The 16,148-nt window shown below is 39.8% G+C and overlaps 1 protein-coding gene across 3 annotated transcripts in view; it reads left to right on the forward strand.

Annotated features, from left to right (window-relative positions):
* Positions 1-16,148, forward strand: part of LOC133643154 (dual specificity calcium/calmodulin-dependent 3',5'-cyclic nucleotide phosphodiesterase 1B-like) — a 74,298-nt gene that overhangs the window by 40,061 nt on the left and 18,089 nt on the right. For 2 of the 3 annotated variants that reach the window (XM_062037567.1, XM_062037565.1), the window contains exons 3-8: positions 5,593-5,775; positions 6,086-6,152; positions 6,233-6,349; positions 10,038-10,178; positions 10,263-10,363; positions 14,786-14,911. In XM_062037567.1, coding sequence (XP_061893551.1) covers positions 6,087-6,152; positions 6,233-6,349; positions 10,038-10,178; positions 10,263-10,363; positions 14,786-14,911 — 551 coding nt within the window. In that variant the 5' untranslated portion in view covers positions 5,593-5,775; position 6,086. The remainder of the gene's footprint in view (positions 1-5,592; positions 5,776-6,085; positions 6,153-6,232; positions 6,350-10,037; positions 10,179-10,262; positions 10,364-14,785; positions 14,912-16,148) is intronic. The other variant, XM_062037566.1, reaches the window with a different exon arrangement.

Consider the following 16,148-nt stretch of genomic DNA (forward strand, 5'->3'; position numbering starts at 1 on the left):
AAAAATAAGGACATTTCAATGTGACCCCAAACTTTTGAACGGTAGTGTATATATATATATGTGTGTGTATATATATATATATATATATATATATATATATATATATATATATATATATATATATATATATATATATATATATATATATATGTATGTATAAATAAGAAATTCATATTAATAAACAAGGGAATGGAGTGTGACAGATCCAAAAGCGTATGGTGTGCGACTATGTGTAGGAATTAACTGCTGAGTGTTACCGGGAGTGTTGAGCGAGAGGCGGAAGTCCAAAAGGGGCAGGACAGGCTCGGAGGTCCAGAGAACAGGCAGGAAGTCGGGGGCAATAGAGAGGCGGGAGTTTGAGATCCAAAAAGCAGCCAGAAAACTAGAGGGAATACGGGGAGACGAGCCACACACTCGTGACGCGGGAACTGAGGAATGCTGCTGGATGACGACAAGAAAAACACGAGACAAGTGAACGCGGCGGGGGCATGAAAAATTGCTTACTGTACGGGAACAGGTTGTTACGTTCTGGCCCAGCATAGCAGTTTGTGCTGACTTAAGAAGGAAGGTCTTCTCAACAGTGGCAGGTGCGTTGATTGCTGGCGAATGATTGCAGCTGCTTGATGCAGCTGGACTGGCGCCTCTAGGAGGTGCGCCCAGCGCCACGCACAGATGAATGCGCACTGACAGTGAAGTTCATATTTGTTATCATTATTTAGCGATAGATGTCCCTGTTGTTCAGCAATGTTTGCTAGCCAAATCAAAGATTCCGTATGTGCTGCTGAGCCTACAAGAGATGCAGTCATCTAGTTCATTCATATTATGAATAATGTTCTCTTGATGCTAACAAATATCACACAATACATTATAATGTGGTCATTTGTGTCAAATAAAGCTTTCCTGCAATACAACAACTAAGCTTTTAGTTTCTGTTATGAAAATGGACAAAGAAAATATGGTGGATTGGACCAACAGTTACAATATTTATTACTAGGACTTAACATGACAGTTTATTTGCACAACCTTATATATTATATTTAGGCATAGCAACCACAAAAAAACACAAATGAATGCCATCTCTTGTCCTTTTCTTACATTGAATTCTGCTATCAAACAATACTAATTCAGTAGAGAATAAACTTGTTTGCATTACAGAAAGTTTCTCAAAGAAATCAAATGTTCAAACGTTTTACAAAGTGATCTCTGCAGACACAAGCATGGTCCGACTGTATTCCACATTACTATGAAAGTGATATTTTTAAGAGCCATTTCGTTTTTTTCCCTGACTTTATTACTTTATGAACGACTTCTTTAGCGACTCGATGAAAGCGCTTTCCTATCGCTCTATTTGAACGACTGAAACACCCAAGAACAGAACAGCAATACAGCATTTTCTGCTCAAACGCTACACTCACTCTCACTTGTTTTAATGCTACGCTCAAGCTGCTTGACCATTGTGTGATTCAAGCCGTGAAGAAGAAAAACAGATATGACGTCATATGCAACCCACCTATATGTACATACGGTAAGTACATTATATATATATACAGTATATATATATATATATATATATATATATATATATATATATATATATATATATATATATATATATATATATATATATATATATATATGTACTGTGATGAGGTGGCGACTTGTCCAGGGTGTACCCCGCCTTCCGCCCGATTGTAGCTGAGATAGGCACCAGCGCCCCCCGCGACCCCGAAGGGAATAAGCGGTACAAAATGGATGGATGGATGGATATATATATATGTATATATACAGTATTTATATATATATATATATATATATATATATATATATATATATATATATATATATATATATATATATATATATATATATATATATATATATATATATAAATATATATATACATATATATATATATATATATATATATATATATATATATATATATATACACATGTATGTATATATATATATATATATATATATATATATATATATATATATATATATATATATATATATATATATATATATATTATAAAAATTTTAAAAAAACGCCCCGACTGCGCCTACAAATTCTGTCCATCAATGTTATGAACAGAATTGGTGACAAAGGGCAGTCCTGGCAGAGTCCAACCATCAATGAAAACAGGTTCAAATTACTGCCGGCAATGCGGACCAACCACTGACGCTGATCATACAGGGAGCGGACCACCACAATTAGACAGTCCGATACCCCATACTCTCTGAGCACTTCCCACAGGACTTCCGGAGGAGGCCTTCTCCAAGTCCACAAAGCACATGTAGACTGGTTGGGCAAATTCCAATGCACCCTGCCGAGATTATAAAGCTGGTCCACTGTTACACGACCAGGACGAAAATCACACTGCTCCTCCTGAATCCGAGGTTCGACTATCCGGCGTACCCTCCTCTCCAGTACATTGGATATACCTTACCGGGAAGGCTGAGGAGTGTAATCCCACGATAGTTGGAACACACTCTTCGGTTTTCCTTGTCAAAGAGAGGAACCACCACCCCGGTCTGCCAATCCAGAGGTATCGCCGTCGATGTCCAAACAACAGTCAGGACTAGGGTTGTACGTTATACTGGTACTAGTATAGCATCGCGGTACTAATGAATCAAAAACGATACTATACTCTGTTTGAAACGTATCGGCTCTGTCTATCTGTGTTGGCCCTGCGATGAGGTCCCCGAAAGGGACAAGCAGTAGAAATGGATGGATAGGTGGGTTCCCAATTTTTTAATTTTTTTTTATTTTTAGGGGGCATGACACCGCGCCGTCCTGTCATGACATTGCTGGGTTTACGGGCATATTTACACACACATACAAATCAATACCTACTTTTTGACTCACACCACCCACTGGAACACAAACTAAGCGTTATCAGAACCCTACAACACAGAGTTGATAATGTTCCTACCAGCTCACAGGCCAAAGAGAAAGAGCATAGGCATTTGAGGGAAGCCTTTTAAAATATGTGGTTACCCCAACCTGGTCGTTTGTGAAAAGTGCATCCAGTTCCAGAAATAACAAGAACAGAGTGAATGAGGAGGAAAAAGGTGACAGACGCAAACATATTGTCATTCCATATGTATCAGGTCTATCTGAGAAACTCAGAAGCATTTTTAACCAACTCAACATCCCAGTACACTTCAAACCAGGCAACACCCTGAGACAGAGACCAGTGCATCCTAAAGACTGGACACCCTACACCCACAAAAACAATCTGGCGTATGCTATCCAGTGTACTGATTTGATCCAGTGAATGCACTGATTCATATATTGGGGAAACAAAACAACCACTAAGCCGACGCATAGCCTACTCGAATGAGCGGCAAAACGTCTTCTAAGACAAACCAAACAGTCCAGTTGCGATCGTTTGATTGCTCTGAGATGGCTCCCCAAGCAACATTTCTTTAGGTATCTACAGAGCTGCAGTTTTGTTCGCAACACTTTTCCTGGGTTCCTGGACTTGCCGCTTGACAGTTTTAAATGTGTTTTTGACACCACTTCTGACTTTAAAAGGCTCAATTACACGTATCTATAACCAAATCATTATTTTCCGTGCTGAGCCTTTGACTTCAATAAAGCCACTTTGGTAGGGGGATTTGGGTATGAGTCCGTCTGAGGATAGTTAAACAGAGATGTTAAGTAAAGTTCATAAGTCTTCCATTTGTGCCAGAAAAAGCCTTCATTAATGCAAGCTAATACATCGCACTTATTATATCATGTCTGATTAGCGAAGATATATGATGCCTTATCTGTGTTATGTGATCGGTGTAAACAGGCTCAAGATAATTTAATACATATATTTTGGCTCAGTGGAATATTTTGGGTAACACCTCAGTCATCTATACTCAACAAATCCCCAAAAAATATTGTAGCATGTATTACTTTTTTGGCTAGAAGTCTCATTGTGTTAACTTGGAAAGCAAAAATGCCTCCTTACCACACCCATTGGATTAAATATTTTAAAAATACTTTATTTTCTCAAACTGGAAAAGATTAGGCTACCATTGAATGGTTGTTCTGCAAAGTTTCAGGAACCGTTGGGTGCCTTTTTGAGATATGTAGGGGAGACTGATCTACAAACTAACCCCGATTGTACCACAATTGATATGTGGGTGGTTGATGAGCCTTTTGTGTGCTTGGTGGTCGTTGTATCTATGTAAGGCCAATTGGTCTGGTCCCTGTAACTACTTGGTATTGGATATCCAAATGTGTAGTAACACCCACAATGTCATGATCGGCCTAGCAGGATTAGGACCCAAATTTAGAGTAAAAAATAAATAGAAATAATTTAAAAAGCGCCCTCATAAAGAAGTGAGGGATAATAACTAAGGATGCACACATAAGGTGTAGATAAACAGAAATTGCACACAAATGATGTGGAGAGGTAACAGTTAATACAGGAAACAAGAAGGTGAGTGGAGTCAAAGCAGAGAAGATGAACAAGACGCAAAGGGTGAACCATCATGAATCTACTGGCGCCGAGTGAATGTCCTGGAGAGCTTAAGGAGACAGAAGGAAATGAGGATCAAGTGTGCACACAGGTGACACAGAATAATTTGTGTTTATTATATTTTAACAGAAGTGTAGATAGACAAAAATGTTACAACAGAAACTAACCAGCTATCAACAGTAAATTAACAAGTAGATTAATAATAGCTTTGAGAAAATAATACAACCAGAAATGACACAATATGTTAGCAGCCAAGTTAGGGGTCTTTGTAACCTGTTTTGAAATACTTCTATGAAATGTATATACCGAATAACATATCATGATATCGCAGGAAGGTGCAATATATGTTACGTGTACAGGGGAAGAAGACGGCAAGGACAGCTGGGACGTCGTTCAGCTTTATATTGATTAAATATTAAAAGGGAAATGAGGGTTGTAAATAATCCAAACTATGAATGGTGTGCGACTATGTGAAGCAATTATATGATGAGTGTTACCTGGAGTGTTGAGCGAGGTGCGGAAGTCCAAGAGGGGCAAGGCAAACTCGTAAGGTCCGTGAGCAGGCATGAGATCAAGGGCAGGAGCGAGGCGTCAAAAGTCTGTGTCCAGGCGCGAGGTCGAGATCCAAAAGGGGCAGCCAGGGAATCAGAGGGGATACGGGGAGCCGAGACACACAGCTCGTAACGCGGGAACGGAGGAAAGGCTGCTGGAACGACAAGAGACACGAGACAAATGAACACGGAGGTGGAGAAACAGAGTGAGGGAGAGAGTGCATAGAGCTAAGGTTTGTCGGCTTACTGTACGGGAACAGGTCTCTACGTTCTGGCCCGGAACGCAGGTTTGCACTGGCTTAAGAAGGCGAGGAAGCTCATCAGCGACAGGTGTGTAGAGTGCAGTTGCCTGCTGCAGCCGAAGTGGCACGCGCCGGCTGCTTGTAGGTGCGCCCGGCGCAGCGCACAGATGGATGCACACTGGGGTGGCCACTTTAACAACTCTTTTAAATTGATGGTAATAAAATAAGTAGTTCCTAAAACTATTTTGTATCACTGTGTGTGTGTGTGTGTGTGTGTGTGTGTGTGTGTGTGTGTGTGTGTTTGTTTGTGTGTGCCAGGCAGTGCATAGAGTCTGAAGACGACCTCCAGCAGCTTCAGTCAGACGGGGTTCCTGCAGAGGTCACCGATTGGCTGGCGTCAACGTTCACTCAGAGGGTACGGCGACCTGGGCGGCGTACAGACGAGAAACCCAAGTTCCGCAGCATTGTGCATGCGGTGCAAGCTGGGATATTTGTGGAGAGGTGTGACAGAATTATTTATTTTACATACTGAAATCAGACTTTATTCAGAAAGATATGATACGTTATTTAGACTAAAGCTAATCATGAAGTCTATGTTGTAAAACAGAACAGACTAAGCAGTAGTAAGAGATGCTATGAAGATTGTGAATGTAGACGACTGTAGACACTAAAGCATTTCTCTTGAAAACATCCTTCCCAATGTGTACGGGAACTTAGAGGATTTATATAAACACCCCCTGAGACGAGCTCGCTGCACAATCTCAGCATGTGAACTGTAGGTGAACTCAACATAAACACTGCATTATTCCAGAATGTTCAAGAGGGCCTACACGGCCACCATGCCCGACCAACCTGCAACCGTCGTAAATTGCCTGAGGGTAAGTAAGCTCACAATGCTGCTTATCGGTTTGTTTCTAATGTCAATAATGATGACATCTCCCCTTTTCCGTTGCCAAAGGATGTTGACCGCTGGAGTTTTGACGTGTTCGCCCTGAACGCAGCCAGCTCTGATCATGCACTACAGGCGCTCTTCTTTGAACTCATCACCAGATATGCGCTCAACAGCCGTTTCAAGGTCTTTATTCTCAATATACTAAAGACGACTTTACATCCTCCAGCACAGTCAAGACAGGACTTGAAAGAGGTTTTCTGACAGAGTCAAACCAAGCCTCAGAGGAATGCAGGCAAGAATTACATTTAAGGAGCTTCAACTGAGTTGAGTCTGCGACTTTGGGGAGTTGAGATCAGAATCAGAATCAGAATCAGAAATACTTTAATAATCCCAGAGGCTAAATTAAGATTTTCCGCACAATCCCATTGAAGAGCAGACAAACATTACAGGGAGACAGAACAGGATCGCTGGCGGGTCTGCCAACTTCCGACACCCCTTACAAAAAAGTGAAAACAGGCGAAAATAGACCTGAAAAGACCCCCACTCATTGGCAGTGCGCCTTACAACCCGTTGCGCCGTACTGTCCGAAAAATACGGTATAATAAGTACAAGACTTTGAAGAGTTCAGGCTAAGACAATATCAGACTAAGTCAAGATTTTAAGGAGTGAATAACCACAGTTTCAGAAGATGAGGCCAATATTAAGGTAAAATCAAGAATGTGAGCAGTTGAAATCAAGTTAAGCTATAACCTTCAAAGTAGTATGATCATTTGAAATCAAGGCAAGACATTGAGGAGTTAAGGCAAAGTCAAGACCGAGACTTTGAAGGGGTAAAGACAAGTTAAAACCAATACTGTTTGCATTTAAGACCAAGTTAAGACCAAACCTTTGAAATAGTTCAGAGCAAGACTTTGAACATTTAAAATCAAGTTAGGACATTGAGTAGTTGAGGGAAAAGTCAAGACCAAGACTTTGAAGGGGTAAAGACAAGTTAAAACCAATACTGTTTGCATTTAAGACCAAGTTAAGACCAAACCTTTGAAATAGTTCAGAGCAAGACTTTGAACATTTGAAATCAAGTTAGGACATTGAGTAGTTGAGGGAAAAGTCAAGACCAAGGATTTAAAAGGGTCAATACAAGTGAAGACGAATAGTCTTTATTGTCAATGACCAGCAGATAAACAACAAAATCATGCTGGACTACTCTCTCCCCAATGCATAAACTTCTATAGAGCATTGAAGACGTTGAAGGGGGCAATACCATTCAGGACCAATACTGATACTTTAAAGGGGTCAAGATAAGTTAAAACCAAGATGTGTAGGAGTCAAGACAAGTCAAGACCAATATTTTGAAAGGCCCAAAATAAGTCAAGACCGAGACTTTGTAGGGGTCAACAAAAGGTAAGACCAACACTGTAAACATCTAGTTATTATCTTATTATTCAAACTAACCTTGGAGGAGCTTAGACCAAGAATAAGAAAGTCAGTTCTCTTACAGTAAAGAAATGTTGTCCTTAAAGACGTTGTGAACTTGTTTGTGTGTTTTCATGGGTGTTGGCTTTTATTTATGTTCTTTTTTTAGTGATGTAAGCATTACTATATCACTAGGGATGGGAATCGAAAACCGGTTATTGTTCAGAACCGGTTCCCAGTGTATCAATTCCTTGGAATCACTTGCCATTTTCTCACACGGTTCTCTTATCGATTCTTCTGGGTGGAGAAGACGTCATTAGGCAAAAAACTTTCTAAATTTGACTCGATATTACAAGAAAAGATTGCGACAGCGCTAATTGTCATAGTCATAGCAATATGCTGAACATTTGAACACACAGCATGCAATAATTATAAATGAAAGTTGCGTTATTAACCGCTCTTATCTAATCCCAGCAGCAATAACGCTAGCATGTCATCTAATACCTCCTATCATGTTAGCGCTAATATTTGTTCAATTGAAATGAAAGCCTTCTCATTTAGATGAGCATGATGAGAGACATATTCTAACTGGCTCTGAGGCGGGCAGCCCTAAGTCACGTCTGCCGCTAGACCAATGTCACCGAGCAGAGACTAAGTTTGTGGTCAAAAGTTTGCATTTTCGGTAGGTGAATGTTCAATTGTAGTCAGAGAAAACCAGATTTTCTCTGTCATTATATTATACATGTGAAACTCATAACATTTGAATATGGTGTGAAAGTAAACTTTGATACTAACTCAACACATGCAACACGAGATATGTCAAGCATTTATTTCTTCTAATGTTGATCATCATGGCTTACAGTTTTTGAAACCTTACATATCCTGAGATTTTCAAATTAAAGCTTTCATAAACTGTAAGTGTCACGTCGGGGTCGCATGTTTATGCGGGGTTGTTCTCCCAAGATGCAGACAGACAACTCCAGACGAAAGCGTAAAGGTAGGATATGATTTAGTCCTCATGAATCATAGCACAAACCAATACAAACAGACAAAAGACAAACAAGACGCCTGCAGATCGCACAGGAAGCTAAGCCGAGACTTAGCACAGGAATCAACAAACAGGAATAAACCAACGTGTTGCATAATGCAAATAACGGAGCCAGACTGAGCGTGGCGAGAAACGTGAATAAATAGCTCTCTGATTAGTGCTCGGCAGCAGGTGAGCGTGCCGAACACTAACCAGAGGCAGGTAAAACCAATCAGTACCCATGGTAACCAAAACAAACCCAGGGGTGCACAAAACCGGAACTGAGGGAGTCCAAAACTAACAGAACATGACTAATCACGGATCATGACAGTAAGCCTGTAATCATCAACATTTTAACCGATAAAGGCTTGACATATCTCACTTTGCATGTAATAAGTTAAGTCACATGTTACTATGTTACATTCTTGTGTAATTTTCACATGATTAAATTCTACAGAAGAATATTCCATCCCATCCATCCATTGTCTACCGCTTGTCCCTAATTTCTTATATTTATTTACAAAAAAGCTATTTTTTCTTCTATGCTACATATGTGCCTCTTGAGACCTCACTGTAGTCTTTGTAAGGTCATGTTACTTCTAAACCAGTGGTTCTTAACCTTGTTGGAGTTACCGAACCCCACCAGTTTCATATGTGCATTCACCGAACCCTTCTTCCGTGAAAAAAAACATGTTTTTTTTTTCAAATTAAGAGAAAATATGTTTTTTTTACTGGTGCACAAAATTAACCGTGCATGAACATCACCTTGTTCAAAGAACAAAACCAACACAGTGCATGAACTCACAACAAATGACACACCTTACACACATTACCATGAACTGATTAACGTGGACCCCGACTTAAACAAGTTGAAAAACTTATTCGGGTGTTACCATTTAGTGGTCAATTGTACGGAATATGTACTGTACTGTGTAAACTGTACTGTTTCATATAAGGTATTCTCTTTCTTTGCAATCTGCTAGTAAAAGTTTCAATCGATCAATCAAACAACCTGCAAATCAGATGGAAAATTAGAGGGAACATTGTTGGGGGTATTCATAATACGCTGATAGGGAGAAGTTTTTATTTACACTATAAATCGGATGTGTCTTTACCTCCCCCTGAGGCCGATTCACCGAACCCCTAGGGTTAAAACGAACCCAGGTTAAGAACCACTGTTCTAAACTAAACAAAATGAATGCTAATCCACCCTTTTTTCTATTTTTTTCCCAAAAAAGAATCGATAAAACAACCGTTAAGGAACCGAATCGTTAAGCAGAATCAAAAGTGGAACCGTAACTGGAAAAATCTTATCAATTCCCATTCCTATACATCAAGAGATACTATAGCTGTAATTGATTTCATAACGCCAACTGTATTTGATTACAACCAGTCCTCAAAGGTCTGAAACAATTCATTGATTTGGTACAGATCCCAATCTCCAGCCTGACGCTGTTCCTGTCGGCCGTGGAGAGAGGATACTGCAAACACAACAACCCGTATCACAGTCACGTGCACGCCGCCGACGTCACCCAGACGCTGCACTGTCTCCTGCTGCGCTCTGGCCTCGTGGTACGGTCAACTCCATCGTGACGATTGAATGCTTAGTGGTAGAAAATAACCATTGACTGTTTTGTGTCTGATGCGTCTACCAAGCACTGGTTGACAGAGTTGGAGGTCATGGCGGCGCTTTTCGCTGCAGCCATCCATGACTACGAGCACACAGGAACCACTAACAACTTTCACATCCACACAAAGTAAGAGGCTTTTTCGGACGAATGAAGTGGCTTTGTATATAACAGTCCCTGTGACCTTTATTTTTGTGATTATCGCGGCCTAAAACCTTAACTTTAAAAAGCACAGAATTGCAAGAAATATTGGAAAACTGTACTAATAACAATAATAATAATAATAATACTGATAATAATACATCACAATGATACTGTATTAATGTTATACTTGTTTAATACTTCAAAGGCCTACTGAAAGCCACTACTACCGACCACGCAGTCTGATAGTTTATATATCAATGATGAAATCTTAACATTGCAACACATGCCAATACGGCCGGGTTAACTTATAAAGTGCAATTTTAAATTTCTCGGGAAACTTCCGGTTGAAAACGTCTATGTATGATGACGTTTACGCGTGACGTCGATGGTTGAAGCGGAAGTATTCGGACACATTGTATCACAATACAAACAGCTCTGTTTTCATCGCAAAATTCCACTGTATTCTGGACATCTGTGTTGGTGAATCTTTTGCAATTTGTTTAATGAGCAATGGAGACTGCAAAGAAGAAAGCTGTAGGTGGGATCGGTGTATTAGTGGCTGGCTGCAGCAACACAACCAGGAGGACTTTGAGTTGGATAGCAGACGCGCTATCCGACGCTAGCCGCCGACCGCATCGATGATCAGGTGAAGTCCTTTGTCGCGCCGTCGATCGCTAGAACGCAGGTGAGCACGGGTGTTGATGAGCAGATGAGGGCTGGCGTAGGTGGAGCGCTAATGTTTTTATCATAGCTCTGACGAGGTCCCGTAGCTAAGTTAGCTTCAATGGCGTCATTGGCAACAGCATTGCTAGGCTTCGACAGGCGGCACAGCATTAACCGTGTGGTTACAGGTCCAGTGTTTGGTTCGGTGTCTCCTGATAGTAGTATTGTTGATCTTCTGTCTATCCTTCCAGTCAGGGGTTTATTTCTTTTGTCTCTATCTGCAGTTAAGCCCGATGCTATCATGTTAGCTCCGTAGCTAAAGTGCTTCGCCAATGTATTGTCGTGGAGATAAAAGTCACTGTGAATGTCCATTTCGCGTTCTCGACTCTCATTTTCAAGAGGATATAGTATCCGAGGTGGTTTAAAATACAAATCCATGATCCACAATAGAAAAAGGAAAAAGTGTGGAGTCCAATGAGCCCTTTTACCTAAGTTACGGTCAGAGCGAAAAAAGATACGTCCTGCACTGCACTCTAGTCCTTCACTCTAACGTTCCTCATCCACAAATCTTTCATCCTCGCTCAAATTAATGGGGTAATCGTCGCTTTCTCGGTCCGAATTGCTCTCGCTGCTGGTGTAAACAATGGGGAAATGTGAGGAGCCTTTCAACCTGCAACGTCACGCTACTTCCGGTACAGGCAAGGCTTTTTTTATCAGCGACCAAAAGTTGCGAACTTTATCGTCGTTGTTCTCTACTAAATCCTTTCAGCAAAAATATGGCAATATTGCAAAATGATCAAGTACGACACATAGAACGGATCTGATATCCCCGTTTATATAAAACAAATTAATTTCAGTAGGCCTTTAATGGACTTAACTCACAGGGCCTGTCCCCACTGAACTGGTTCTAGGTGGAAACAATGAAGATAAGTACCATTTTAGCCCTTTGTCGCCCAGGCAAACTGCGTTTTTGGTGCTCTAAAAAGAAGGGGGGTGTATTTAAAGGATAGCGTATACAAATGAGTTTTAAGATGGGACTGTTACCGAGAGGGCATTCCAGAGTACTGGAGCCCAAATAGAAAACGCTCTATAGTCCGCAGACTTTTTTGGGGCTCTGTGAATCACTAATAGGCCGAAGTCCTTAGAATGTAGATTTCTTGCAGGGGCATATGGTACAATACAATCAACATACTCAAAGCACATTGTCAAATTATTGGGCTGTTTTAATGTAGTAGAACTAATATGTCCATCCATCCATCTTTTACCGCTCGTCCCTCTCGGGGCCTTGGGGGACAAGATACTTCCTGGACAACTTGCCAGCTTATCGCAGGGCCAACACAGATAGATAGACAACTATTCTCACTCATATTCACACACTACGGCACATTTTTGTGATGTAACTAAAAGCTGTAATAATTAACAAAAGAAACACCAGGAAATACTTTCTTCCTACGCGCTGTCTGATCTATCACCCACAAATTGCAGACATTACTCCATGCAAATACTGAATGAGTGTCTTGGCTCACATTAGTTTTGTGTGCTTAACTTTGGAACAGAACAAAGATCGAAAAACACCATGTTTGTTTAACTCAGGGGCTGGCAACCTTTTATGTCAAAAGAACCATTTTGCCACATCTTACACTGAGGAAAAAATATCTTGAGCTGCAAAACTTAACAGCGTATCAACTTTTAAAAGCTTTCATGTTTAACTTCTTACAACAATTGACCGCGACAAAGAAAAATGTAAACATGTTTAAGGAATGTCAGCTCACTCATACTTTAATATGTACACAGTGAGACAACAACCTGTTTCTTTAGTTGAATGGACTTAACTCTCACAGCCTGTCCCCACTGAACTGTTTCTAGGTGGAAACAATGAAGATACACAATATTGTCAAAAGTATTTGGCCACCCATCCAAATGATGAGAATCAGGTGTCCTAATCACTTGGCCCGGTGTATAAAATCAAGCACTTAGGCATGGAGACTGTTTCTACAAACATTTGTGAAAGAACGTGCCGCTCTCAGTGATTTCCACCTGTGCAACAAATCAAGTCGTGAAATTTCCTTGCTCCTAAATATTCCAAAATCAACTTTATTATGAGAAAAGTGGAGAGTTTGGGAACAACAGCATGCTGTTGTCAGCCACCAAGTGGTAGGCCATGTAAACTGACAGAAAGAGGTCAGCGGATGCTGCAGCGCATAGTGCAAATACTTTCTGCACAGTCAGTTGCTACAGAGCTCCAAACTTCATGTGACCTTCCAATTAGCCCACATACAGTACGCAGAGAGCTTCATGGAATGGGTTTCCATGGCCGAGCAGCTGCATCTAAGCCATACATCACCAAGTCCAATGCAAAGCGTTGGAAGCAGTGGTGTAAAGCACGTCGCCACTGCTTTTCACATGGAATTCTTTCCCATTCTTGCTTGATGTACAGCTTATGCTGTTCAGCAGTCCGGGGTCTCCGTTGTGGTATTATAGGCTGCATAATGTGCCACACATTTACAATGGGAGACAGGTCTGGACTACAGGCAGGCCAGTCTAGTACCCGCACTCTTTTACTATTAAGCCACGCTGTTGTAACATGTGTCTTGGCATTGTCTTGCTGAAATAAGCAGGGGCGTCCATGATAACGTTGCTTGGATGGCAACACATGTTGCTCCAAAACCTGTATGTACCTTTCAGCATCAACGGCGCCTTCACAGATGTGTAAGTTACCCATGCCTTGGGCACTAATACACCCCCATACCATCACAGATGCTGGCTTTTCAACTTTTCGCCTATAACAGTCCGGATGGTTCTTTTCCTCTTTGTTCCGGAGGACACGACGTCCACAGTTTCCAAAATGTATTTGAAATGTAATCTCGTCAGACCACAGAACACTTTTCCACTTTGCATCAGTCCATCTTAGATGAGCTCGGGCCTAGCGAAGCCGACGGCGTTTCTGGGTGTTGTTGATAAATGGCTTTCGCTTCGCATGGTAGAGTATTAACTTGCACTTACAGAGGTAGCGACAAAACTATAGTTACTGACAGTTGTTTTCTGAAGTGTTCCGGAGCCCATGTGGTGATATCCTTTACACACTGATGCCGCTTTTTGATGCATTACCATTATTCTGTTTTTATTTACCATTTACACAATGTGCCTACTTCACTGGTTTTGGGTTTTGTACATACATTATGTACATTTTATTCTTGCTTGTTTTTTTTCTGTATTGTTAAAATGCTCCTGAGCTACAATTTTTTTAGGTGAGGGGAAAATTTAAAATGGCGACGTCACTGTCAAAGCGTGGGGATATGACACCACCTTATGAAAGGTTTACCATGCAAAGAAACACAAATAACATATTGGTCAATATTTCAGAATAAATGATTGCGTAATATTAGTATTAATTTAAAATAATCTGATCCATATATTATCTTATAGGTGTACTCCTGCAAACGCAACTTCATCACATTCATATTCAAGTTATGATGAATAATATTCATATATATATAGCTAGAAAATGGTTCCGTGAGAAATATTAGGAATTGGTTAAATTCCTAATATTTAAAGGAACAAAAATAAGCATTGTGACAAAAAAAGGTAAAAATGCAAAGTGCCGGAACAAGAAAAAAAAAAACAGTTCAAATATGCATATTGTGTTATAATAATGTCTACATTTCTGGTAAAGATGTCATTAAGTTGAAGAATGTTGTAAACACTCAAAGAAAACTACCCTTTCATGTCTTTCTTCACTGTCAGGTCAGAGTTTGCTCTGATTTACAACGACAGGTCCGTGCAGGAAAGTCATCACCTGAGTGCAGCATTCCGCCTCCTGCAGGACGACCATATGAACATTTTTATTCACTTGACCCGAGAGGAATGGATGTAAGACATGAGTTTTTTTAATTTTTTAAATACTGGATTTTACTTCTTCTTGTATTTGTATTGTATTGTATTTGTATTTTATTTTATAAGAACAGGAAAATTATAATATAATATAATGCAGTATAATACAATATAATACATTATAAATAAATAACAAATTGTGACTTAAAAATATAAATATATTACACTATAATATATTACTTATAATATAGCATATTATATATATGAGTAATGACATTTCAACAACAACAATATGATTTTATTTTGGCAATATTACAAATTTTATTTTTTTTCTTAAAAAAAATACAACTACTTCATTATTGCGTTAGAATAAAAAAGTAACTTGTTTTCATAATATAAGAACATTTTCCTCAAAACAAGATGATTTTATTCTTTTTATTTGTATTATTTTTTTATATTGCTTAAAGGGGACGTTTCCAGATTCCAAAAACTGAAACCACGGCAAGTACTTTCCTTTTGAAAATGTACACATTTTAAGTATATATCTTGAAGTCGTCTCCACTATTTTTTTTAGACACGGTTTTGAATTAACATCATAAACATTGTAAAGATTCACCCGGTCACAGCATTAGGTCCACTTCCCCACTCTCCGATCGAGTGCGAACAAAAACGTGTTATTATGCGCATGCACGGTTACCTAAAAATAAAACTGTATCATACCTTTTTTTGTGTTTCCTCATTGCTGAGAGCTTGGTTTAAGCCGAATAAGTGCTTTCACCTCGATGTGACCTCACAATGTAGCTAGACTGAAAAACCCTGCGAACAGTGGCATCCAAAACTGTGTGGAAGCTCCCGCCGAAATTCATGAACCTGATGACTTAAAGCATTTATAAGTCAGTAGAGACACAAATCATCATAAGTCCCCATCATTGATCTGACCCACCGTAGTGCAGTTTAGCAATGGCATTATTTAAATATACTAGTATTGCACAATAACAAGGTACCTTCAAAATTAAAACACAATCACAATTTTAGCAAGGTTATTTACTGTAAGTAGGGGGTCCCCGCTTCACCTCTCTACCAGTTTGGGGGTTTTAGGTCTGGAAAACAATGAAGACCCTTGACTTAAAGGGGGCCTATGAGGACTCTAACCATATTTAACACACTTTACCACTTTAATTGTGGTGTATATATTATAATATTAATACAATACAATATAATATAGTATGTCTTAATTGTAAAGAGTAAAATTGTGGCTCAAAGATATTTGAGCCAC

Source organism: Entelurus aequoreus, linkage group LG26, assembly GCF_033978785.1.
Source record: "Entelurus aequoreus isolate RoL-2023_Sb linkage group LG26, RoL_Eaeq_v1.1, whole genome shotgun sequence".
Classification (NCBI taxonomy): Eukaryota; Metazoa; Chordata; class Actinopteri; order Syngnathiformes; family Syngnathidae; genus Entelurus; species Entelurus aequoreus.